The sequence below is a fragment of the Chaetodon auriga genome, chromosome 23 (assembly GCF_051107435.1).
Source record: "Chaetodon auriga isolate fChaAug3 chromosome 23, fChaAug3.hap1, whole genome shotgun sequence".
Lineage (NCBI taxonomy): Eukaryota > Metazoa > Chordata > Actinopteri > Chaetodontiformes > Chaetodontidae > Chaetodon > Chaetodon auriga.
The window spans coordinates 5929136-5956436 of NC_135096.1; the positions used below are offsets into that span (position 1 = coordinate 5929136).

Below are 27301 nucleotides of genomic sequence, written 5' to 3' on the forward strand. Positions count from 1 at the left end.
GTGGCCTCTGCCATTTTCTATGGTGTAGTCTGCTGGGGGAGCAGCATCACTACAGCTGACAGGAAGAGGCTGGACAAACTTATCAAGAAGGCCAGCTCTGTCCTGGGATGCCCTCTGGAACTGGTGGAGGAGGTGGGGGGGGGGGATGACAGCCAAGCTGTCCTCCATGACAGACAATGACTCCCACCCCCTCCAAAACACACTCACTGCACTGAGGAGCTCCATCAGTGACAGGATGCTACATCCAAAGTGTGTGAAAGAGCGGTATCGCAGGTCATTCCTCCCTGCAGCTGTCAGACTGTACAATAAAAACTACTCCAAGTAGTCAGTGCAATAGTCTGGACAATAAACTGTGCAATAAAAACGTACATAACAATCTGTAAATACGATCTACAATTTCTTACAATTTTTTTTACAATTTCTTTCTTTTTATTTTTATTCAAATTCTCACTCTTTTGTATATACTGTTTTGTTTCTAATCTGCATTGCACTTCTTATATTAATCTAATCTTTACTGATGCTGCTGTATTCTGAAATTTCCCCTCGCGGGACAAATAAAGGAATATTGATCTTGATCTTGACAGTGATTGAGCAGCACTGTTCTGACCTGGGGCCCGTTTCACAAAGGAGGTTCAACAAACTCCGAGTCTAATCCTGAACCCTGAGTTGATCTAGCCTGAGATAGGAAACTCAGAGTTTCCGGTTTCAGAACAGGTGATTTGAGTTAGTTCAGTCAACTCAGAGTAGGTTAACTCAGAGTTAAGCGCGTACACCACAACTATAAAAAGCCAACATCAATGGAGCCCCGATTCGACGAGTCACCATGGCGACGGGGAACAGGAGGGCTGCGTTTTTTACCCCACTGGAACTCGAAATCTTAATGCACTCATACGGCGAATTTGAGCATGTTTTTAGAAAAAAGTGTAACACCGCTGCAGCTGCAAAAGAGAGGGAGGCGGCGTGGGGGAACATTGCTGCTCGGGTCAATGCGTAAGTTTAAATGTAGTCCTTTGCAATCACAATATTACAGGGGAAAACTGCTTGAATGGTAGCTCATTAATTTATTTCATGTAGGTGCAATCCCGCGGAGGAGAAGTGCACTTGGCAGCAGCTCAAGATGAAGCATAAAAACATTGTTCAAACAGGGAAGACACGGTATAATTTAATGGGGGTACCTCATTATGATCATGTGTTACATTGTAAAGTAAATATTAAGTGGCTGTTTGACTGTGTAGTTGTTTTATCACCAACATAATGCTGCGCAAAGAAACGCAGCGCAACACACAATATCTGCTGGGATGTGAGAGCATGACTCCGGCTGGTAATGTTGCAAATGTAAGGACGGATTAGGTTGTGTATGTAGATGATGGACTGTGACGTGAAACGGTACCGTTCAAAAAGATAATTGTCTGGAAATGCCAGAACGTCTATGCGCGGTCTGATAACCATCTCCCGACGAATATTTAATTCCCTGCGCAGTAATGCTGCACCTTCATCCACGGGATCGTTGTCAAAAGGACATGTTAGTGAAAAAAAGTGCCTACTGACTGATTTTTTTAAATAACAGACGGCAGAACTATGTTATCCCAAAACTCGCCTGCTGACGAATGAATGAGGAAATCAAATACCGTGTGTGGCTGACAGAGGGCGGAGACAGAGAGAAACTCGAGGTTCATTGAGAAAAACCTGGTCCCGACCAGGTTAGGTTCATAGAGTCTGTTACTATGGTAACTGACCGAGAGCTTAAGTTACCTCTCTCTGTGAAACAGGCTAGAGTTACCCCTCTTTCTCTGGTTTGAGTTACCTCCCTTTGTGAAACGGAAAACTCAGAGTTTCCTTCATTTCAGGCTTAACAAACTCGGAGTTTTCACTAAACCTGCTTTGTGAAACGGGCCCCTGGAATCTTTCACCATTAACTGTAAGCCTTTTTATTCACCCTGTGAGTTCGCTTCATTCATTCTGGTCGGTGTTTACATCCCGCCGCAGGCCAACGTGCAGGAAGCACAGCGTATGCTCGCTGACCAGATACTGCGTGTGGAGCAGACCAACCCGGGCTCTTTAGTTATTGTCCTTGGCGACTTTAACAAAGGTAACCTCACGCACGAACTCCCTAAATACAGACAGTTTATCAAATGCCCGACCGGAGAGGAGAATATTCTGGATCACTGTTACACCACAGTCAGGGGTGCTTATCACGCCGTCCCCCGTGCTGCACTGGGCCAGTCTGACCACGTCATGGTACACCTGATTCCTGCGTACAGGCAGAAACTAAAGCTCTGCAAACCTGTAGTGACGACATCAAGGAAGTGGACCAGCGAGGCTGTGGAGGATCTCCAGGCATGTTTGGACTCTACTGACTGGGATGTGTTCAGGACTGCTACCAACAGTCTGGATGAGTACACAGAGGCTGTAACGTCCTACATCAGCTTCTGTGAGGACTGCTGTGTTCCATCACGCACCAGGGTGAGTTGCAACAACAACAAACCCTGGTTCACAGCCCAACTCAGACAGCTAAGGTTGGCAAAGGAAGAGGCCTTCAGGAGTTGGGACAAAGACAGATACAAAGAGTTGAAGTACAAGTTTAGCAAGGCGGTGAAAGAGGCTAAAAGACTGTACTCTGAGAAGCTCCAACACCAGTTCTCAGATAACGACTCTGCGTCTGTCTGGAAAGGGCTCAGGCAGATCACAAACTACAAGCCTCAAGCCCCCCACTCCATCAACGATTGATGCCTAGCCAACGACCTGAACGAGTTCTCCTGCCCCTTTGAAAGACAAAGGGACAGTCCAGCAACCATCCCCCACCACACCTCCCAACAGCTCCAGCTCCAGTCACCTCCACCAATGCCCACCTTAAAGGCCCCCCCTCCCCCTCCCCACCCACCTCAGTGACGACTCTTTCCATCCATGAGAGGGACGTCAACAAACTCTTCAGGAGACAGAACCCCTGGAAAGCAGCTGGACCGGATTCTGTCTCCCTGTCTGCCTTGAAGCACTGCGCTGATCAGCTGTCTCCAGTGTTCACAGACATTTTTAACACCTCACTGGAGACATGTCACGTGCCAGCCTGCTTCAAGTCTTCAACCATCATCCCTGTTCCCAAGAAGTCAAGGACCACAGGACTTAACAACTTCAGACCCGTCGCCCTGACCTCTGTGGTCATGAAGTCCTTTGAGCGCCTTGTGCTCTCACACATCAAAGACATCACTGACCCTCTCCTGGACCCCCTGCAGTTTGCCTACAGAGCCAAGAGGTCTGTAGACGATGCAGTCAACTTGGCCCTCCACTTCATCCTCCAGCACCTGGACTCTGCAGGAACCTACGGTAGGATCCTGGTTGTGGATTTCAGCTCTGCCTTCAACACCATCATCCCAACTCTGCTTCAGGAGAAGCTCTCCCAGCTGAGCGTGCCTGACTCCACTTGCAGATGGATTACAGACTTTCTGTCTGACAGGAAACAGTGCGTGAAGCTGGGGAAACACGTCTCCGACATAAAGTCCATCAGCACCCCCCAGGGCTGCGTTCTTTCTCCTCTGCTCTTCTCCCTGTATACAAACAGCTGCACCTCCAGTCACCAGTCTGTCAAGCTCCTGAAGTTTGCGGACGACACCACCCTGACCGGACTCATCTCTGATGGCGACGAGTCCGCCTACAGGTGGGAGGTTGACCATCTGGTGACCTGGTGCAATCAGAACAACCTGGAGCTCAACGCTCTAAAGACAGTAGAGATGGTTGTGGACAACAGGAAGAACTCAGCCTCACCTGCCCCCATCACCCTCTGTGACTCCACTATTGACACTGTGGAGTCTTTCCGCTTCCTGGGAACTATCATCTCCCAGGACCTCAAGTGGGAGTCGAACATCAGCTCCCTCATCAAGAAAGCACAGCAGAGGATGTACTTCCTACGGCAGCTGAAGAAATTCAGCCTGCCAAAGACAATGATGGTGCACTTCTACCCAGCCATCATTGAGTCCATCCTCACCTCCTCCATCACCATCTGGTACGCTGCTGCCACCACCAAGGACAAGGGCAGACTGCAGCATGTCATTCAGTCTGCAGAGAAGGTGATTGGCTGCAATCTCCCATCTCTCCAGGACCTGTACGCCTCCAGGACCCTGAGGCGTACAGAAAAGATTGTGGCTGATCCCCCTCACCCCGGACACAAACTCTTTGAGTCACTCCCCTCTGGCAGGAGGCTGCAGTCCATCAGGACCAAAACCTCACGCCACAAGGACAGTTTTTCCCCGTCTGCTGTCAGCCTTATCAACAAGGCCCAGAACCCCGCCTGGCACTCTTCACACCTCTGCCTCATCTTGTCACATTGACTTAGATACAACTCTATGCATTACATTACAACGCTCAGCTTGGACTTCTTTCTGAAAAAACAGACTGTGTTTCCAGAAAATTTGCATATATATATATTTGTGTATATATATTTATATTGTTATATTTTGTACTCTTATTTTTTAGGAGATGTGTCATACACCAACTTCACCACAACAAATTCCTCGTATGTGTAAAATCGTACCTGGCAATAAAGCTTTTTCTGATTTCTGATTCTGATCAGCTCATTTCCTCATTTCAATCTGTTGCTGACTTCCATTCTAAGCTGCTTCACTCATTGATCGCTCTCTCGTTCTCCCACCTGTAATGATTAATAATCAGTCTGACTTTGTCTTCACTCAACAAACCAACAGAGCTTTAATCATTAATTATTGGACACGGTTCTCCTCGTCATGTCCCATATGTGACCATGCTTCATGTGTTCATTAGAAGTGTGAATACTGTCAATAAATTCAATATCTGAGACAAGTCATCATGACTCTGTTGTGTGGAAATATTTTCATGTCAAACTTCCTGAAGTTCACCAGAACAAGAAGAGCCACTTGATGTCTGCACATGGAAATTAGTGATGGGAATTCCGGCTCTTTTAAGAGAGCCGGTTCTCACGGCTCGGCTCTCATAAAAGAGCCGGCTCTTTTGGCTCCCAAGTGGCTCTTCAGATTTTTTGTTGCTTAAATTTATTTATTACCAAAATAATGTAAAATTTTATGTAAAATTAATTACTAATGTGCAAAACATAGTTTATATCAAATTTTACTGCATTGCCTGCGGTCACTCATTTTCTCACCTTTCCAGCATTTAGTCTGTCGCAGCTCTGTGTGTGTGTGTGTGTGTGCGCGCGCGCGCGCGCGCTGTGTCTGTAACCCCCGCTCCTCCCCCTCCTGCTCAGTGTGTACACACAGAAGCCACCACACATCATGTAGTTGACCAATCACGTGCAGCTTGAATGGAAAAAAAGTCGAGAAAAAACAAAAAAAAAAAAACCCAAAGCGGCTCCTGCTCCGGCTCCCAGGCAGGAGCCGACTCCGATCATTCACTTCAAAGAGCCGGCTCTAAGAGCCGTTTCGTTCACGACAGACACATCACTAATGGAAATATTTACAAGCCATGTTTGCCGTGACGACCATGTTCAGTCCAATTGTTCTCCACTGATGAAGGAACAGTCCAACATTTTGAGGAAAACACTTGAATGAAGCATCTCAAAAGTCCTGCTCTGTCCTGTGGTTGTCAGGTTCCAGCAGTTTGAACTAAATAGAACTGCTTTGGACTTATTGGAAGCTTGTTTTTATGTCTTTTGAGGACAAAAAGGACATTTGTCAAACTGACAGACAGTTCTTTTTCCATGCAGAGATCTGTCCAAACGGCATCAATTATGACCAACAGGTCATTATCATGTTTGTTCCTGGAGATGTTCTCCTTGAGACCTCCAACACAAATATGTTCTTTTCATATTCAACCAGTGTTTAAGTTGTGATCAAAGGACAAAGGTTTCCTACATGTGTGATTGTTCATGTCTCACTCACATCCACCATCAACCAAAAAGACAGACAACACATTTCCAGCTCTTCCTCCTCTTTCACACTGACTGACTGTGGCTGCAGCAGCCTCTTCGTACCTGAGAGTGTCCAGTCTGCAGTGAGGATCCTCCAGTCCAGAAGACAGCAGCTTCACTCCTGAGTCTCCTGGATGATTGTAGCTCAGGTCCAGCTCTCTCAGATGGGAGGGGTTGGATCTCAGAGCTGAGGCCAGAGAAGCACAGCCTTCCTCTGTGATCAGACAGCCTGACAGCCTGCAAACACACAGAACAACACACATGGAAGATCATCTGAGGGTCCTGCTGTGTCCGTCAAATCATTGCTCTCAAAATGCAGAGATCTGATAGGCTGAGCAGCATCATGTGGGAGGATTTACAACACATAATAATTCTCAACAGTTTCTGTGTTTCAGGTCAATGACTTCACACTCAACACTTCACTTCCTGAGGTCCTCAGCGACACCTCTGTGGTAATTAATCATGACTAAATCAGGAATAAAGTGACGTCCACTAATCAAAGTCACATGACAACAAAACAGAAATGAGGATTTCCATCTCAGCCAGACTTCATCAATAAAAGGTACTTTGAGAGAAAAAATCTGCCAATCAACGTATTTATGTGTCAAACGTGTGGACCTCTGAGGTTAGAGACAGACGTCAACGCTATTACAACAAACCGTAACTTGATCTGACCTGAGAGTCTCCAGTGCACAGTGTGGACTCTCCAGTCCAGCAGACAGCAGCTTCACTCCTGAATCCTGCAGGTTGTTGTGACTCAGGTCCAGCTCTCTCAGACTGGAGGACTGGGATCTGAGGACTGAGGACAGAGCTTCACAGCTTCTCTCTGAGAGGTGACAGACACTCAGTCTGAAGAGACACAAGAAGGAAGCAAACAGTAAGTTAGATATCAGAGTATTTATTGATGAAGACACTTCACTATCTCTGTACTTACAGAGCTTTGTTGGAGGCTTTGACCACTGGCAGCAGCCTCAGAAGAGCCTCCTCTGAAGCAGAGAATTTCGTCAGGTCAAAAGTGTCCAGGTCTTTTTCTGATGACAGTAAGATGAAGACCAGAGCTGACCACTGAGCAGGAGACAGTTCATCTGTGGAGAGACTTCCTGAACTCAAGGACTGTTGGATCTGATCCACCAGAGAGCGATCATTCAGTTCATTCAGACAGTGGAACAGATTGATGCTTCGCTCTGCAGAAGGTGTCTCCTCGATCTTCTTCTTGATGTACTCGACTGTTACCTGACTAGTTTCTGAGCCACTTCCTGTCTGTGTAGGCAGGCCTCGTAGGAGAGTCTGATTGGTCTGCAGGGAAAGTCCCAGGAGGAATCGGAGGAACAAGTCCAGATGTCCATTTGGACTCTCTGAGGCCTTGTCCACTGCACTCTGGTAGAAGTGTGTCTCTGCAGATTCATGGTTGGTTGTTTGTTCTTCTGACAGCAGATTGACTCCAGACTTGATGAATGTCAGATGCACATGAAGAGCAGCCAGAAACTCCTGAACACTCAGATGGACGAAGCAGAACACCTTGTCCCGGTACAGTCCTCTCTCCTCTTTGAAGATCTGTGTGAACACTCCTGAGTACACTGAGGCTGCTCTGATATCGATGCCACACTCTGTCAGGTCTGATTCATAGAAGATCAGGTTTCCTTTCTGCATCTGTTCAAAAGCCAGTTTTCCCAGAGACTCAATCATCTTCCTGCTCTCTGGAGTCCACTGAGGATCTGACTCAGCTCCTCCATCATACTTGATGTTCTTCACTTTGGACTGAACCACCAGGAAGTGGATGTACATCTGAGTCAGGGTCTTGGGTAGCTCTCCTTCCTCTCTGGTCTTCATCACATCCTCCAGAACTGTAGCAGTGATCCAGCAGAAGACCGGGATGTGGCACATGATGTGGAGGCTTCGTGATGTCTTGATGTGGGAGATGATTCTGTTGGCCTGCTCTTTATCTCTGAACCTCTTCCTGAAGTACTCCTCCTTCTGTTCATCATTGAACCCTCTGATCTCTGTCATCATGTCAACACGCTCAGGGGGGATCTGATTGGCTGCTGCAGGTCGTGTGGTTATCCAGAGGCGAGCAGAGGGAAGCAGGTTCCTCCTGATGAGGTTTGTCAGCAGCACATCCACTGAGGTGGACTTTGTAACATCAGTCAGGATCTCATTGTTGTGGAAGTCCAGAGGAAGTCGACACTCATCCAGACCGTCAAGGATGAACAAAACCCTGAACTCTTCAAACCTGCAGATTCCTGCTTCTTTGGTTTCAGGAAAGAAGTGATGAACAAGTTCCACCAAGCTGAACTTTTTCTCTCTCAGCACATTCAGCTCTCTGAAAGTGAATGGAAACATGAACTGTATGTCCTGGTGGACTTTGTCTTCAGCCCAGTCCAGAGTGAACTTCTGTGTTAAGACCGTCTTCCCAATGCCAGCCACTCCCTTTGTCATCACTGTTCTGATTGGTTCATCTTGTCCAGGTGGTTTAAAGATGTCTTCTTGTCTGATTGTGGTTTCTGGTCGGTGTGGTTTCCTGGATGCTGTTTCAATCTGTCTGACCTCATGTTCATCATTGACCTGTCCAGTCCCTCCCTCTGTGATGATGAGCTCTGTGTAGATCTGATTCAGAAGGGTCCGCTTTCCTGCTTTAGCGATCCCCTCAAACACACACTGGAACTTCTCCTTCAGGTTAGATTTCAGTTTAAGCTGGCCAACACCACCAGGACTTCCTGAATGAATAAACAACGAAATCAAATCAATAAGTGATTGATAAAGTTCAGATGAGAATTTCATGTCCTTGTCTGAACATATTTTGGTCCATCTGTTGAGATCAGTGAATGTTCCACTGATCCAGCAGTTAAACCTTTAGAGAAATCCTCTTACTGCTCTGCAGACGCTCAGCCAGCTCCTCCTCCTTCATTCTCCTCAGGAAGTGCTGTGTGATCTTCAGAAATGCCTCTCTGCTGCTCCTCCTCTGCTCCTCATCCTCACCGCCCACCTCCTCACCCTCCCCCTGACTCTCTAAGCATTCTGGGTCATCTGGACTCAGAACCATCTTGATCTTCTTCAGCTCGTTCCTCACAAAAGAGACAATGTTCTCCTCCAGCAGCTGGAACAGAAGATGATATGAATGACACAAAGTGAAATCATGGAAGCAAACATCAGATCCATGTTGGACAGACTGATGGTCCACTGGTCTAAAAAGTGCAGCGTGGAGATTATTATGAACAGAACAGATGTGAGAGCAGCTGTTGTAAGTGTACAGACCATAAAGATGGAGTCCAGGTGAGTTTGATGCTGCTGGTCAGACTGACCACTGGGAACCTCTGAGCTCTCCTGGTGGACTCTGTGGAGGAATCATGAAGAATTAGCTCACATCATGTCTGTCCACACAGAGACGAACACCAGCTGAAGGTCCTTTGAGCTAAACTGAACTGACTGAAAACCACAACATGTTGATTTGGTGAAGGAACTCAGTGGAATCAGGGTTAGCCTTCCTTAGCATCTGTTAGCCTCAACCAAGTCACTGTTTTATACTCAGGCAGTCATCAGTCAGAACGTGTGTGTGGAGGAAATGTTCAACTGGAGTCAATAGTTGACAACTGGTTATACTGGGCAGCTTCCACATGTGAGCATGAAAACAACTTACTGTCTGTCAGGGCGAGGTTGTTTGAAATGAACAGAGCCATTCATTGCCTTGTCGCTCTTGAGGGACACGCCATTGGGTTCAGGTTCAGGTCCAGGTTCAGCAGAGGTTTGTCTGCCATAGATCCTGTCAGACACACAGGAAGACCACCATTATCAAAGTCAAAGTCAAAGTCACTTTTATTTGTCAATTTCTTCACATGTACTTAACATACAAAGGAATTGAAATTGCGTTTCACACTTTCCCGGCATAGACAAGACAACAGTAGGTGCAGAAGCACAACAGGACAACAAGACAACAGGACAAAAAAAAGAAAAGAATCTAAACCCTAGGTAATATTAAATAAATAAGTTGTAATTAAATAAATAAGTTGTAGCAGCAGTAGTATAATAGTGTTGCAATGGTAGGGAATAGCAGCAAATGTGTGCAATTTGCATGTGCAATAGGTGCAAAGTCTTTACACATTCAGTCGGGGGGGGGGGGGGGGGGGGGAGCTGTATGAGAGTCTGTTGGTGTGGGAACGGAGGCTCCTGTACCTCTTGCCAGAGGGCAGGAGGCTGAACATGTGTGCAGGGTGGCTTGCATCGCTGATGATTGTGATGGCTTTGCAGGTGAGGCGGGTGGTGTATATGTCTTGCAGCGGGGGGAGTGACACACCAATTATCCTTTCTGCTGCTCTCACGATGCGTTGGAGAGCTTTCCTGTTGTAATCAGTGCAGCTCCCACCCCACACAGTGATGCAGTTGGAAAGGATGCTCTCGATGGTTCCTCTGTAGAATATGGTCATGATGGGTGGTGGAGCGCTCGCCCGCTTGAGTTTCCGCAGGAAGTAGAGGCGTTGCTGTGCTTTCTTGGCCAGTGATGCGGTGTTGGTGGTCCAGGAGAGGTCCTCACTGATGTGCACCCCCAGGAACTTGGTGCTGCTCACCCTCTCCACTGCAGCGCCCTCGATGGTCAGTGGGGGGTGTTGTGTGGGGCCTCTCTGGAAGTTGACAACAATCTCTTTGGTCTTGCTGACATTCAACAGGAGATTGTTGTCTTTACACCACTTGGTCAGGAGCTCGACCTCTTTCCTGTAGTGGGTCTCATCGCCCTTGGTGATGAGCCCCACCAAGGTGGTGTCGTCCACAAACTTCACCAGGCGGTTGGAGCTGTAGGTTGGTGTGCAGTCGTGGGTCAGCAGGGTGAACAACAGCGGACTGAGCACACAGCCTTGTGGGGCCCCTGTGCTCAGGGTTATACTGTTGGAGACGTTGCTGCCAACACGCACCACTTGAGACCTCTGGCTGAGGAAGTCCAGCAGCCAGTTGCAGAGGGAGGTGCTGAGGCCTAGTTTGTCCAGTTTGCAGATGAGCTGTTGAGGTATTATGGTGTTGAATGCTGAACTGAAGTCTATGAACAGCATTCTCACATATGAGTCTTTCTTGTCAAGGTGAGTGAGGGCTGGATGGAGGGCAGAGCAAATTGCATCCTCTGTGGATCGTTTTGCTCTGTATGCGAACTGGTATGGGTCCAGGGTGGAGGGCAGGGTGGATTTGACGTGTGACATGACTAGTCGTTCGAAGCACTTCATGATGATAGAAGTCAGTGCTACGGGATGGTAGTCGTTGAAGCAGGATGGTGATGATTTCTTCGGCACAGGTATGATGGTGGCAGCCTTGAAGCCTGATAGGACGATGGCTTGGTTCAGGGAGGTGTTAAAGATGTCTGTGAAGACATCCTTCAGTTCCTCTGCACAGTCTTTCAGCACTCTGCCAGGGATGTTATCTGGGCCAGCTGCTTTCCGGGTGTTGATGGCGGAAAGTGTCCTTTTCACGCTGGCAGCAGTCAAGCGCAGGGGCTGGTCGTGTGGAGGTGGTGGTGTTTTCTGTGGCTGTGTGTTATTCTGAGCTTCAAAGCGTGCAAAGAAGCTGTTAAATATTATCCTCAGCTTTCAGTGTCCACATGTGGACATGTCAGTGTTGTTTAGGGACAGACTGGACAAATGTCCTTTAACACTAATCTAGCTCTAACCTTCATTATCATTCTAGGCCAGCATGAACATTAGAAGGACAGCTGGTCAGACTGGATTTAATGAGGACAAACATCAGCAGTGGACAACATGAGGAGGACATATGGACATTTCAGGTCAAATTGTCCAACATGAGTTTAATACTGAGAACAACTTACTGTCTGTCAGAGACATGTTGCTGTTGAAAGTCAATGAAGCGACCCACTGACTGATCACTCCTGAAGGATACACAGCTGGGTCCAGGTCCAGGTCCAGGTCCAGGTCCAGCAGAGTCTGGTGGGTCCTGCTGCTTTGGCCTTCAACACAACACACACAGAGCTTTGAGTGTGAATAATGATGGTGGAGCGATTTCAATGCTCGGACATGGAGACGAGTCCTGGACAGTCAGAGATCCTGGTCTCACCTCTGAGCTTCGGTCTGGCCGTCATCGTCCCCACACAGACTGGTTTTCGAGGGACGGACTCCCTCCTCTCTGTCCTCACACCGATTCATGCTGCTGAACTCACGTCAGCTCACACACACTTTGATCTGGAGAGGAAACACAAATCATTCATGTGCACATCAGCTGAAATCATCCTTTCATGGTTTCTCCTGTCCAAATATCAGCTGCTCCTCCTCTGATTGGCTGTTATCTCATCTTTCATATCAGTGTCAGCTGAATGCAGTCAGACAGCAGTGTGAGGCCGAGCTGCTGTACTTCTATCAGTCCACTAGATGGCGCCATGAAGCTGCAGTGAAGTGAACACACACTTGATGCCTGGACGACCGTTGACATCCACTGACACACACTGACTGAATCTGACAGGAAGCTTCAGTTTGTGGAATATTCAGTAAATTTAACATGACTGAAAGTTTCTTTACGCCTGAATGATCCTCGATCATCGATAAGTGAAGGTGAAAGTCAAATATTTACTCAGGAGAAATACAAAATAGCAGAAATATTCAAGTACAGTACAAGTACTTCCAGACTGTACTTAATAACAGTACTTGAGTAAACTAGTTACTTTCCACCACTGAGAGATCCTTTCAAAATAAAAGCCTGTCTCAATCAAGCCCTCTCAGGTCATATTAAAAGAGGAATCTTTGATTTGATTCTTGATCACATTGAAGCACAAAGTGAGAAAAAGAAGTGAGACTCGTTGCTGTTGGAGGAGAGTTCAGAGCTCTGACAGCTCATTTAGTGACACAGTTACAGATTGAATTGAGAAATAAAAGGTTTCAGCTCCTCACAGCCCTCTGAATGCTCCTTCCTGCTGTCTCCACATCAACTATTGAGGATCAACTCGCTCTGCTTCTGCTCTTATTCCAGCGTTTACACTCACAAACATCCACACAACATGCCCGATGTTTTTAACAGAGCTGCTTTCAGCTCCTTCATCCAGAGTTCACAGTTAAACTCAGACTTTGGAGAAACGATGGACGGAGCTGCAGATCGACGCCGTTTGTGCTGAAGCTAAGCTAACAACAGCTTGAGTAAAAAAACACCTAAAACGAGTTACTTTACCTTCAGCTGGAGCATCAGAGGAGAAAACAAACTGCGACACACCGAAGGCAGAAGTGAAAGTAAAGTTCAGACAGGAAGGAGGAGAGAGAGAGAGAGAGAGAGAGAGAGAGAGAGAGAGAGAGAGAGATTTAAGTTTATTAATCTTTTTGTTCTCTGTATAAAGTCTTTTTTCGTGACATTCACACCAATATGCTTCTTCCCAGAGGTGTTACAGTCACATGATCAAAGATGATTTGTCCCTCTGTCCCCCCATAACCCCACACTGCCTGGACACTGTCCAGGTCCTGAGCAGCTCTGTAAAAGCTGAACTCAGCAGTCTGGACTTCACCATTCTCACACAGGAACCACATCAACATTCAAGGCTTCCTCCACTGTACTCCTCCAGCTCACACACACCGCCATCTTAGCCTGTCCTCAGACAAAGTCCAGTACCTGACTTCTTTCTTTCTTTGGCGAGTGTACTTAAAACCAAAGATAAAAACCTGCTGCGTAAAAACTTCTTCACATCTACGAAAAAAGGCCTTCAGCAACACAAACAGAGCCCTAAGATGAGTGCACTCTGAGAAGCAGTGAAACACTGTCTCTCTGTGGCTGCAGAGGGGACATTTGTCCTCTACGGCAGCGTTGACCACAGAGATGAAGGAGTTCACTGCCACGATGCTATGGAGGATCCTCCACTGCAAGTCTGCCTGTTTCCTTGTTAAAGGAGGCTTGTATGAAGACCTCTATGCAGGTTTAAAGTCAGGGTTTAAACTGCAGTATGTCCTCCACGGAGCATCACTACGCCCGTCTGCTCTGGTTCAAGGATTTTACCGGCAGTTTGTATAGTGACTTCCCTGAGGCGTCCTCCAGAGCATGGGACCATTCAATCTTCCTCCATGCAGCACAGGTTCTTGCAGGAGCCAGCACAGAGAGTCGTCCTGGTCCTGCCTCTGCTTTCTCAGTAGAGACCACACTGTAAAAACACTTCTGTAGAAGGCTGGCAGAGATAAGGTGTTCAGCCCAGGCCCAGTCCCAGACCACCACACCGCTTCAGGATGCAACAGGATGTTGCTCTCCACACCAGGTCCGTAGGCCCAGTGAGCAGTCTCTGGATGAATTGGAGGTGGAAAGCAGCTCCCCTGCTGGCCAGATGGACTAGACCCTGTCCACTCTCCTCCTTAGGAAGGATCAGGACACTCTGAGGGACCCAGTGAAACCTGTCCTGATAGAAATCTACTAAAATTCTCTGAATTTGTGATAAAAGAGAAGCTGGAGGATCAGCACAGGCCAACCGATGCCACAGAGCAGAAGAAACCAGATTGTCAATGACCAGAAAACAGCCTCTGTAAGACATTTTGGGTAAAATCCACTTCCACTTCATGAGCTGACCTTTGACCTTTTCTAAAACTTCTTCCCAGTTTTTCTGTAAAAACATGTTGTTGCCCAGAAAGACTCCCAGATACTTTAGCCCCCCTTTCTTCCAGACTAATCCTCCAGGTAGCCTGAGCCGATCTCCCAGCCTGTCCCCACCATGACCGCCTCACTCTTCCCCCAGTTTGCTTTGGCTGATGATACTGAAGTGAACAGGTTGACTGTATTCTCGTATCGATGTCTCTCTGCGTGTTGAGCAGGATGATGCCATCGTCTGCGAATGCTAACAATTTAGAGAGACGTCACAGTCAGCTAAACGAACACTACTCAGATCACATCTCAGCGTCTGAAGCAGAGGCTCGATGGCTAATGAGTAGAGCATGCCGGACAAAGAGCAGCCCTGTCTGACCCCCTCTGAACACTAAAAGGGGCACTCAGACCTCCATTAATTTTCAGAACACTCGCAATGTCACAGCACAGAACCTGGATCTCAAAAAATTAGAATATCATGGAAAAGTTCATGTTTTCTTGTCATTTCAACAGTGAAAACCACACATATTTTAGATTTATTGCACATAAACTGAAATATTTATAGCCTTTCTTGTTTCAATTTTGATAATTATGGCTTACAACTCATGAAAATCAAAAATCCAGCATCTCAACATCTTAGAATATTTCATAAGATCAATCCAAAAAAAGGATTTATAACAAAAAAAATCCAACTTGTGAAAAGTATGTTGATTTATTTCACACTGGACTTCAGGCCACTTGGATTCTGTGCCTCTCCACTCTTCCTCCAGACTCTGGGACCTCGATTTCCAAATGAAATACAAAATGTACTTTCATCTGAAAAGAGGACTTGGGACCACTGAGCGATGGTCCTTCTTCTCCTTAGTCCAGGTTCAGGAGTGGCTTGACACGAGGACTGTGACACTTGTAGCTCATTTCAAGGACACGTTGGTCTGTTGACTCCAGCCTCCAGCATTGAGGAGTATGTCAATGAGTGTCTTCTGGACATCTGTCAGGTCAGCAGTCGTCCCTGTGATTGAGTCGCCTACTGATCCAGACTGAGACCATTTAAAGGCTCAGGAAACCTTTGCAGGTGCTTTGAGTTAATTAGCTGATCAGAGTGTGACGCCATGAGTTTCCAATATTGAACTTTTTCACAATGTTCTTATTTTCTGAGACTGAATTTGGGGTTTTCATTAGCTGTAAGCCGTAATCATCAACACCACAAGAAATACAGGCTGCAATATTTCACTCTGTGTGTCATGAATCTACAGAATACATGAGTTTCACTTTCTGAAATGACTGAAAAAATATTGAACTTTTTCATGATATTCAAATTTTTTGAGCTGCACCTCCAGATCAGCTTCTGTCAGCAGGTCTGCCTCACAACCAAAACCATCATGAGGTCCAAAACCACAAGCCCTGCTTCACCAAACAGCTCAGTGAACTCAGAGCTGATTCAAGCACCAAGACCAGAACCAGCAGCCGTCTGGAACCCACTCAGGACCATCACTGCCTACAAGAAGAAAGGTCCTGCTATCAGCCCGTCCTCCAGAGCAGCTGAGGAACTCAACACCATTAACAATGCAGCAAGTCTGTCTTTATTTCTGGTGGTTCACACTGGATTCATTTCAGGAACTGAAGAGAAAATCAATCAGCGTCTTCAAAAACTCTGGATGTGCTCATTTCTGCCTGCGACTGAGCTTTAAACACAGTTTTCTTCAAACCAATGAAAACATGGTGTGAAGCTGTGAGAATATTTGAAGCTGTTCCAGTTAAAGACCAGCAGAGACGGACTCCTGTTTCAATAAAGCTTCATGAACAGAAAGAAGACAAACATCAACATCCAGCAGCAACTCTTCAAAGTCAACCATCACAATGAAAATCCACACAAACCATCAGCAGCACAGACTGCTGCAGCCACCAGAGGGCAGCATCACACTGAGCTTCACAGGCTCACCTGGTCAGTGACCAGATCACCACGCAGGAGTTCTGGGTCCTGAAGTTCAAATCAAAGACCGTCAGAGGAACGTGGCTCCTCACAGGCCGGCTGATCGTTCCTCTTTCTACACAAGCAAGAAAAGCTAAAGAGCAGCTTCCTGCCACAGAAACATGGAGGAGACAAAGGAAGGAACTGAGCTGAAACTGTAAAGATCAGGCCCTTTAAGGTCATCTCATGTGTTTTCATCCCATGATCTTTAACCTACATGAATGTCTTTCATAGCCTAGAGTCGTAAGGATAACATGACTGGTGAGAGCCACTTCTCCACTTCTCATAACAAAAAGGCAGGTGGCACTCTGGTTGTTGACAGTCTTGTCTCCTCTTCTCTGTTTGTGATGTCCATTGCATTTAGATACGCGCTTCACACAACACACCCTCATTCAGGTTGTTTATCACATGTCCAGAACAAAGATATGGTATGCCCAGGCCTTGGGAACTGACCAATTATATTCTGTAACGTATATCTGATTATTGTACAGGGTTTGGTCAAACCCAACATGATAAATGTGAACTTTTGTCTGACAACTATGCTCATTCTGGCGGAGATCCTGCGGGAGCTCTGTCAGTCTGAGACCAGCGCTGTATTACTTTATATGTGACCTCAATAAATACTTTGACTGTGAACTGAAGATTGCTTCGGACCGTTCTTGGGCTTTCAACAAAGAACTGGGCGAACAGACTGAGGATCTGAAAGAGTCGCAGGGATGCACTTGTTGTCCGCCAGCTGCATGTGTGTCCTCCTCATCGCCGCGCTCCTCCTCCAAGTGAGCGGTTTGGAGACTGTTACAGGCCTGTATGGAGAAACGCTCGAGATCCCGTGAAACATTGGAGCCATAAAAGCAGAAGACAGGGAGAAAATAATAATTTGGGTCCCGTAAGCGTACTGACTATTACACCAGACCACTTATCCGCTTTGAGAGAAAGGGGGGCAGGTACCACGGAATGCATTTCATTCTAGCAGAGGCACGTCCAAACTATTCCCAAAAAGGGCCGTGTGGCTGCAGGTTTTTTCCTCCGACCGATCAAGAGCACGCAGTCTGACAAATCAGCTGTCTGAAGACTGGGATCAGCTGATGAAATGAGTCAAGTCTGTTGTGCTGCTGCTCGGCTCGAAAGAAAACCTTCGGCCACTCGGCCCTTTGTGGAATAGAGAAAAGAAAAAAAAACACTTTACTTCTGCTAACAATAGTTGTTGTGTTCCATTGATTGCATTTCAATTGGATTTGAGGTCAAAATCACTGCTTTTTAATGGTTTGTAAGTGTAGGACTAATGGTCGTTGTTACTTCCTAAGGTGGGTGCAATGGCTGGTTTTGTCCACTAGATGGAGACAAGTGACTACGGACACAACAGTTTATCTGTGTTGAAGTCTTGGACCCACTGCTAAAGAACAATGAGATACTCCTTTAACACCTAGAGAGAGTCTGTCTGTCTGTCTGTCTGTCTGTCTGTCTGTCTGTCCATGTCAGTGTGATCCATTAGTCCTGTGCTTTTTTCATTGCAGCATATTTGAATAGAGCAGCCTATGAAACACTAATGCGGGACAGAGCCATGGGCGTGGTAGTGGGGGGAAAAGTGGACCTGACTACCCAGGGCCCGAGTAGGGAGAGGGGCCCATGACAATCCTGATTTTTTTTTTTTTTTTTTTTGGTGATGTTTTTATTTCGAATGAATTGGGCCCTCCAATTAATTGGTGTCATAATTTATTTCAAATATATTTATAACATCAACTGAGAGAATGAACTTTATTTCACAGTCCTCCCAACATATTGGACATTCTGGGGGGCCCCCCCTCTTGGACGCGCAAAATGGTTTAGTCCGCCCGACAGCGACCGGCGACAAGTGTAACGTCAGTGAGCCCAGATTGAATGACCTGGGGGTTAGACAGCAAGCTGCCCAAAAAGCAAAAATCGGGCTATCAAAAGAAGAAAGAGCGGAAGGCAAAAGAAAAAAGGCAGAATGAAGGGAGGCAGCTGTTGACTGCTTTCTTTCCAAAAGGTGAACCGAGTTTTTGCTTGTTATGCAAAATCCAAATAAAGTTAAGGTAGTCCACTAGAGACAGCTGCTGCCGATGTTTGTATGCTCATGTGAAGTCTTTAGCTTTGCTAGTTTCCAACCAGGCTGCTTGCAGCTTAGGATAACGTTATTTGTCACTATTAACCAGTTTCAGAAACAAACAGTGGCGCAGCTGCAGCAGCTGGAGCAGCAGTGGCCAGTCCTGGCGGATCCTCTGAAGATGAGCTCCCCCCTCCGACCCCCCCTTACGTTGGTATGTTGGTTCGAGAGAGAGAGAGAGAGAGAGAGAGAGAGAGAGAGAGAGAGAGAGAGAGCTGCTGGCTGGTAGAATTGCTGCCTAAATCCGAGTTGTTTACCTTAAGTTTAAAGTAAGTTAGCCTTTTGGTTCAGTCCATGTGCTACAGCCTATTGTCTACTGACAAGTAAAACTCTGTGCTGAGACTTTATTTTTGTCTGGTAAAAAGCCTTAACAGTGCAGAGTAGTGCTGTACTTAAAAGCTATTATCAGTGCTCAATAAATTCATGATGTTACCAAAGCCAATGAATAATCATGTTAAATAAGTGTGATCTCAATATCAATCAAAAATAATTGTGATTATGATTTTTGCCATACATTTTTGCCATAGATAGATAGATAGAAAGAGAGAGAGAGAGAGAGAGAGAGAGATAGGTGTAGGTGGTGAGAACATACAACAATTAGCTATTCCTCTCAATCTGGCTGAAAAATGGCTTAAACATTTTTGCCTCAGCAACTTGCTGACCATGAAGAATACTGTGTGTTATAGCAAATAATTAGGCTAGTCTAAGCATCTATTGTAGGAAAGTTTATCTGTTGTTTACTTCATGTTTGACTTTTAATTAACATATTTGCAACCTTTCACATTATCTTTCTACTTGTTCTAAATGGTAAATGTGAAGCGCTGTCAAGCGCCCTCTTATGACTGTTTGGTTGACAGCCTTAGAGCTCAGCCTACAGCAACAAAAAAATGATGCTTGGCCATATGTTTCATTATTTTTAGCAGTTTATCTTGCACTGAAATGGCTCTAGAAATACAAAGTGAGCTTGCTTCAAAAAGTAGGCTGGGTTATTTGTATGTTAAGAGGCTAATACCAATTCTTTATTCTTGTAGATGTAGAGAGTTCTGCATCAGATGCTGAAGGCAAGGAAGGGTGTGAGTCTGAGGATGTGAGACAAGGTGAGCTCATAGAGGCAACTTTAAGTTATTATCAGCAATCATGTGTACTAGCAGTTTCAACTGAAACGAGCAGCAGCCAGTACTATCATCAAGTAAGATGCATCATTACATGTGAGACTATAATCAGGTTGAGGCTAACGTAAATCATGTGTGTTTCATGCTTATAGATGTGTTTGAGAGTAGTGAGGAGGCTGGGGAGAGAGAAAAGGAAGGGCCAAGTGAGGGAAATGCAGAGTTGTTGTCAGAGGACCCAGGACTGTGGCCAGACAAGCTAACTGCTCAGCAGAGAGAGACTATAGTTTGCAGACTGGCTAGTGAAAGTGTTGACCTGACCAATGTGGCAGTGTAGCTTAAAACCCTATTTATGCTTTTTTAATTTTAAATAAATACCCTCTTTTTGTCTTTGTCTTTTTTTTTTTTTTTTTTGCCCACGCGCCTCGTGCACTGGCATGGATAGGGGCCCACTGACATTGAGAGTGTACAGGGCCCAGAATTTGGTGCTACGCCCCTGGACAGAGCAGAGTAGGTGTTGGATACATTCTATATGTAACCGGCAGGTTAGGTCTGCCCCACCACCGCTGTGTTCTAACAGTAACGTCCCCGCTTCTTCCGGTCACGCACCTGCAGCGAGGCTCCCAATCAGCACCATTAGCGGCACATAAATGCGGGTAGCGGCGCGCCAGCCGATCTCTCTCTGTCTCTCTCTCTCTCTCTCTCTCTCTCACTCTCTCTCTCTCTCTCTCTCTCGCTGTCCGTGTTTGTGTCCACGGTCGGTCAACTTGAGCGTTGATCGGGTGTTGTACAGCCAAGGTAATTTTACTATTGTTGTAGTGTTTCAGTGAGCAACACACAGACAGCAAGATTGTCTAACCTGTGTTTGTGTCTTTGCAGCAGTGACTGCCACTGCTGCTTTGTGCTTGTTGAAACTCACTTGAGTTTTTAATTTCTTTTATTGGGTTTAAGTGCGAGGTTTGATTCAGTGATTTGAGTCTATCTTTTATTATGTATGTTTTTTTTGTATATTCTTAATAGGTTTTACATTTTACCAAAGATTGTAGCTTGTTTTAGGGTTGTGAGGCTTGTTTTTGTGTAACTACATTTTAAAACTGGCTGATTCATACAGAGGTGGCCTTGTGCTTTACCGTGTAAAAGGTGGCTGTGTGATTTGACTTATTTATTCCCTTGTGTGTTCTTTTATATTTTAGTGTGCTTTGTTTGAAGTGTTTTATTTTAATGCCAACCTAAAAATGTGACACCTTTGTATGTTTCTTTTTTTTTTTTTTAAGTCAAGCCCTCCATCTTCATATTTTTATTTTTTTTTCTAGGTTCTTCTTAGTACGTTTTTAATTATTTAAAAATCACTGAAGCCGAGACACTGAACAATCTTCCTTCAGTTTTATGTTCTTTTATGTCATATTGTTTGTGATGTTTTGCATCACTGAAGGAGATTAAAAACAAAAGAAAACTCTTTTTATCAACTCAAAACCACGTCTCTGTTAATTCTTTGTGAATCTTACCTGTGTGATCAAAGTAATAATTAATAACATGATGTATTCCCAGGGTGGCGTTGTCGGGTTGTTGACTCAGTTGAACTCGAGTTTAGCCAAGACCTTATTGGGTTACAAATATATTCAGAAAATTTGTATACAAGTTATAAAATGTTGATGGGATGATGCTGCATGCTACTCTTTTGTCATTCTCTTGCAGACAAACTCCTGGCTGCTCCGGATGTCCTCTGTCCTCGGCTGTCTTGTTCACCCACCCTCCCTCGTCTCCCCAGCCTCCTGTCTGACCCTGCAGCTGGATCTGGACCTGGAACCGAACCTAAAGGTAGTCGTATTCCCATTTGACCTTTGACCTTAACCTGCCTCTGATTCGCCACCTCCCCTCATGTTGCCTCATCCTAACCGCTCTGTCTGTGTCTGCCTGTCTGTCGTCGCCCCCTCCGGTAGCCGCTGAGGGGACCTGCACAGACCACACTCAGGATTTGGCTGTGAAAATGCGCAACGCCTGAGAGTTCAACTGGAGCAAGAGGAAGAAGATGATTCCCTGAGACGGAACTGACAAACCAATCTGTGTAGATTTCTGATCTTTGTATAGTCTATGTACATTTAAGGTCTAACCCTTTACACCCTTTACAGTCTGTACAAAGTGTGACATCCTCTGTCCTTAGACCCAGCAAGCCTGAAGTGGTATTGCATCTAGATTTATAGCTTATGTTCACTGTTCATTGGAAATTGTTCATCAAACTGTTGTTCACAATTACAGTTCTGTTCATAACACTCTTAGAAAAAACATGTTGTTGTTGACGTGTTCTTTTGCAGTGATTAGTGTGTGTTCTTAAGCAATTCAGAAAGTTGTTAAGTTGAGATTTGTCACAGTTTGCTGTTGACTTGTGTGTGTCTTTGTGTGTTTTGTACCTAAGCCTGAAGTGGAATTTCATCTAGATTTTATTACTTTGAAATCACAATATCATCTTGACACTTCATTTAACTTTCATGAAAAACATTGTGACTTTGAATAAATACGATTCATACAGTTATCACTCATTATTGTTCAATTACACATACAGAGAGGGAGGGAGAAAGAGGGAGATACAGACAGACAGAGAGAGAGAATGACAGAGAGACGCTCAGTCGCAAAAGCAGGATCGGCCAAAAGACTGAGGCTGTAGTTTGGACTGTTGACCAGTAGATGGAGACAAATGATAAGGCTTGGCAGCTGGGACAGACTCAGCGAGTCCTCTGGAGCCAGCTCCTAAGAGATTTCTGAATGATAGAAATCAGGAAAACACACTAGATTAACCAGCTGTATGTGCCGTGACAGACAAAGAGACCCACCCTTTTTCAGGTTTGTTTGATTTCCTCACCTGTCAAATCTTTTTATTCTCTGTTGTTTTGATTTCCAATGTTATTTCATTACTTGGTGTGTGCTTCGATTTTGAACCTTTACTGTCAGTGTTATTACTTTATTAATATTTACTTTTTAATTACATTGATCTCCTAATACTACCACTACTACTACTACTGCTACTACTACTACTACTAATAATAATAATAATAATAATAATAATAATGATAATACGCCATGTCTAACACAACTATGCTGTCTAGCAGTTTAGTTTATTCACAAACAACAACAATAAAAACATACATTCATCAATAAACAATTTACTCTTACCTACTGTTTCACCTACCTTGGATCCTTTGTCGTCCCTGTGTGAGCAGGGACCTGCTCCAGTGTGCATAAGCAGCTGCACTCACACCTACACAAACACAAACACACATCAACAACACATCAATGGCATAAATGTGTGCCCCCTAATTTGGGGGCACTGAACACGCCTGTCTTGGTCCCATGGTAGCTAAGAGGGTGCATGATCAACAAGTGATGCTGTGTAGGGTGGGCTAAAACTTTCCAGAAGGACTTGGAAGATGGAAAGGTAAGATGCGGCCCGTCAGCTCTTCAAAAAGTCGACATTTTAACCATATTCTGTGTGTCTTAATGCATTGTTATGAGAAATTAGACATTTCAGGCATTTCAACCTGTTGACACGCTCACACACCACACAGAAATTAGCAGGATAACAGCCACCAAGTTGCACCGCTATTTATTATAACAGTGGAACAGGCAGAGGAATTAGCGATGTGTCGGTCGGACATTTAGGGTTACAAAACATCATAGGCCACCGCCCAACGCATCTGAAGAGGGTGTGTATGAAAACCAACACACAAGAGGAAAGGGAGCAAGAAGCATCCAGAGCAATTGCCTCCCAGAACTTATTTGCCAGAGAGGGCAGAGTTTGGGACTTCTCAGAGCTCGAGGAGTATTGCAAAGATCCAGCTTCTTGTGTCAGCCTATGCCTTCACCTTCAGAGTCGAGGATTCATAGTCACCAACACTCCTCAAATGTGCCCGACAGTTCAGCCAACTGAGAGGTTGGCTTGTAGTTTGTAGTTGTAGTTAGTGATCTGCCTGAGCCCTTTCCAGACAGACGCAGAGTCGTTAGCTGAGAATTGGTGTTGGAGCTTCTCAGAGTACAGCTGTTTAGCCTCTTTCACCGCCTTGCTAAACTTGTACTTCAACTCTTTGTATCTGTCTTTGTCCCCACTCCTGAAGGCCTCTTCCTTTGCCAACCTTAGCTGCCTGAGTTGGGCTGTGAACCAGGGTTTGTCATTGTTGTAACTCACCCTGGTGCGTGATGGAACACAGCAGTCCTCACAGAAGCTGATGTAGGACGTCACAGTCTCCGTGTACTCATCCAGACTGTTGGTAGCAGTCCTGAACACATCCCAGTCAGTAGAGTCCAAACACGCCTGGAGATCCTCCACAGGCTCACTGGTCCACTTCCTTGATGTCCTCACTACAGGTTTGCAGAGCTTTAGTTTCTGCCTGTACGCAGGAACCAGGTGCACCATGACGTGGTCAGAGTGGCCCAGTGCAGCACGGGGGACGGCGTGATAAGCATCCCTGACGGTGGTGTGACAGTGATCCAGAGTGTTCTCCTCTCTGGTCGGGTATTTGATAAACTGTCTGTATTTAGGGAGTTCGTGGGTGAGGTTACCTTTGTTAAAGTCGCCAAGGACAATAACTAAGGAGTGCGGGTTGGTCCGCTCCACACGCAGTATCTGGTCCGCGAGCATACGCTGTGCGTCCTGCACGATGACTTGCGGCGGGATGTAAACGCCGACCAGAATGAATGAAGCGAACTCACGGGGTGAATAAAAAATCTCCCCATCCGCTCAGTCGCTGAGCAGAATTGGAAGGGCTTGGCCTTTAAGGATTTTGGAGAGGAAAAAGGCAAAGGTACATGCACACATGACTTGCAATCCGATCTCCAATTTTCAGTGAGTGATTACTTCTATGTGCATGTGTTGAGTCAGCGCTCCAATTTTTATATGTTCATTTATTATTTTGTGTTTATGATGGGCAAACTTAATGTTATGTTATGTTTATTGATTGTTTGAGTTGATTGAGGACTGACTGATTGCAGCTGTCTGATATCCATTGTGGGCGTGTTTAATAAGTCTCGCACCCGCAGCTGAGTTCAGTTGTGTGTAGGTGACCTGGGAAACAGCAGAGCGTCCCCGATTCATTTCTCCTTGTATACGGTGCTTCTTTCTCTAACTTCTGGGTTGACAATGCTGTGCTGCTGTATAGCCCTACTCTGTCAACAGGTTATGGGCCGAAAGTAATCCAGAGACAGTTTAGCGTGTTTCCACCGTGTGTGATGATTAGATGCTGTTAGCACCATGAGAAGAAGAATCACAGACACAAGCCGCTGGTCTCGGCTCCTATTTGACAGAGAGGAAAAGAATTACGAACTATGGGAGACGAAATATTTGGGCCACCTTCGTCTGCAGGGCATGAATAACATTTTTTTAAATGACACCGAAACGGAAGACGCAGAGGAGCTGCCAGTGGATGCAGCCAAGAATGCCGAGGCATATGCAGAACTTATCCAGTTCTTGAATGACAAAAGTCTATCGCTGGTAATGCGAGAGGTGGCAGACGACGGGTGAGAAGCTCTGAAGATTTAAAGGGACTATTACCAAGGTAAAGGAAAGCTACGCATTATCAACCTTTACACAGAACCAACATCACTTCAAAAGTCAGTCAGTGAAAGTGTGACTGAATATGTGATCCGCGCTGAGACCACAATCACAGCTTTGAGAAATGTTGGAGAAACGTTAAGTGACGTTATGGTTCTGAAGGGGCTGCCTGAGTCCTTCAAACCATTTGCGGTTCATATTACACAGCGTACTGAGAACGTATCTTTTGCCGAGTTTAAAACAAAGCTACGCAGCTACGAGGACACAGAAGATGCAGGCTGCAGCAACAGATGACAACGTGATGAAGGCGCGCATGCAGCAGCAGAGGGGGAGACCTGCCAGCACAGGTGACCGGGGAGCAGAGAGGGCAGCAGCGGACCTGGCGTACTTCAAATGCGGCCTGAAGGGACACCTGGCCAGAGCCTGCCAGCGCAAGTTGTGGTGCAGTCACTGCAGGAACACCGCACACCGGGACACCACCTGCAGAAGGAAACAGCGCAGAGACCGAGACGACGCAGCAGGTGTCAACGCGAGGGGTCTGATGGTCTGTGGGGCAACATCGCATATGATCACAGATCTCGCCAAGTTCAAGAGGTTTGATGAGGAGTCCCAGGCCGATACACACTGCGTGGAGCTGGCTGATGGCACGAGGTGCAAGGGGGTGGCAGAGCACTGCGGCGATACAGAGGTCTGTCTGATTGACAGCAGAGGCAGACATCTGAACACCACGCTGAGGCAGCTCTGTACATCCCATCCTATCCACAAGACATTTTCTCGGTGAAAGCAGCCACTGCCAGCGGAGCCACCGTGATCTTCAAGGGGGGAAAGGACGTTCTGATCCATAGAGACGGTACGTAACACATTCAGGTACATCACAGATCATATTATTTTCACACAGTAAATAATGATGATGATGAATGTGATGACCAATGCAGGGGATGTTTTGATATGCAGACATGGCATGAGATTCTGGGGCACTGCAACTATGATGACATTCAGAGGTTACAAAGTGTTGTTGATGGTATGAAAATTAAAGGTCCAACAAACAAACCTCCACATTGTGAAGTGTGCACTCTGGGGATATTTTTCCAAACCAGAAACAGAGACCCTGATACGAGAGCTAAAACACCTCCAGAGCTAGTACGCACAGATTTGGCAGGACCGATCCACCCAGAGTCCAGAGATGGTCACAGATATGCACTTTCATTCACTGATGACTTTTCCAGTACAGTGTTTGAGTATTTCTTAAAAAGCTACAGAGAAGTTTCTAGCTGACACAGCCCCATACGGCAAGATCAAGTGTTTCAGATCTGACAATGGTTCTGAATACACAGGAAAAGGTTACCAGGCTCTACTCATTAAACATGGGATTAGACATGAGACATCAGCACCTTACTCTCCTCACCAGAATGGCACTGCTGAGCGCAATTGGCGCACACTTCTTGATATGGCACGGTGCATGTTGACTGAAAGTAATCTGCCAAAACAACTGTGGACTTATGCAGTCCAGACTGCTGCTGTGGAGAGGAACAGATGTTTTAATAAACGCACAAAGCAGACACCAATCCAAGCACTGACAGGCAGACAGCCGAACCTGCCTAGAACGCAGAGGTTTGGGTTTGAGTGTTTTGCTTTAAAACAAGACAAAAGAAAATTAGATCCAAGGTGTGAAAAGGGTGTTTTCATCGGGTATGACAAAAACAGTCCAGCATACATTGTCTACTTTCCTGACAGTAAGAAAGTGCAGAAGTGCAGGGTGGTAAAATTTGTGGCTAAAACAGGTGTAGGGCAGCAGACACAGACTAACTTAACATCTGTAGATGACTTTGTACAGTACAAGTCCAAAAGTCCAGATCACCATGTCTCACTAGAACATAATCCTGAAGTGAGCCACCAGCCTGGAGTGAGCCGCCACCAACCACAGCCAGTAGAGGTCAAGTGTGAGCCTGAGCCCAGGTGTTACCCTTCGAGAGAGAGAAGGATGCCAGACAGATACACAGATTGTAGAATGTCTAAATATGTGTCTGATGACGAGACTGATCAAGTCCAGAAAGAAAGCAGTGGGGGGTAGATGGGTGTATGCTATTAAAAACAATCTTGATGGATCTGAGAAATACAAGGCCCGATATGTTGCTAA

General features: G+C 45.9%; 1 protein-coding gene across 1 annotated transcript in view; it reads right to left on the reverse strand.

The window, feature by feature from the left end:
* Positions 1 to 27301, reverse strand: part of LOC143316072 (NACHT, LRR and PYD domains-containing protein 3-like) — a 165425-nt gene that overhangs the window by 65574 nt on the left and 72550 nt on the right. The window contains exons 6-12 of the mRNA XM_076723786.1: positions 11939 to 12063; positions 11694 to 11831; positions 9528 to 9650; positions 9146 to 9224; positions 8762 to 8987; positions 6828 to 8607; positions 6569 to 6742 (exon numbers count right to left, since the gene is read on the reverse strand). Coding sequence (XP_076579901.1) covers positions 6569 to 6742; positions 6828 to 8607; positions 8762 to 8987; positions 9146 to 9224; positions 9528 to 9650; positions 11694 to 11831; positions 11939 to 12027 — 2609 coding nt within the window. The 5' untranslated portion in view covers positions 12028 to 12063. The remainder of the gene's footprint in view (positions 1 to 6568; positions 6743 to 6827; positions 8608 to 8761; positions 8988 to 9145; positions 9225 to 9527; positions 9651 to 11693; positions 11832 to 11938; positions 12064 to 27301) is intronic.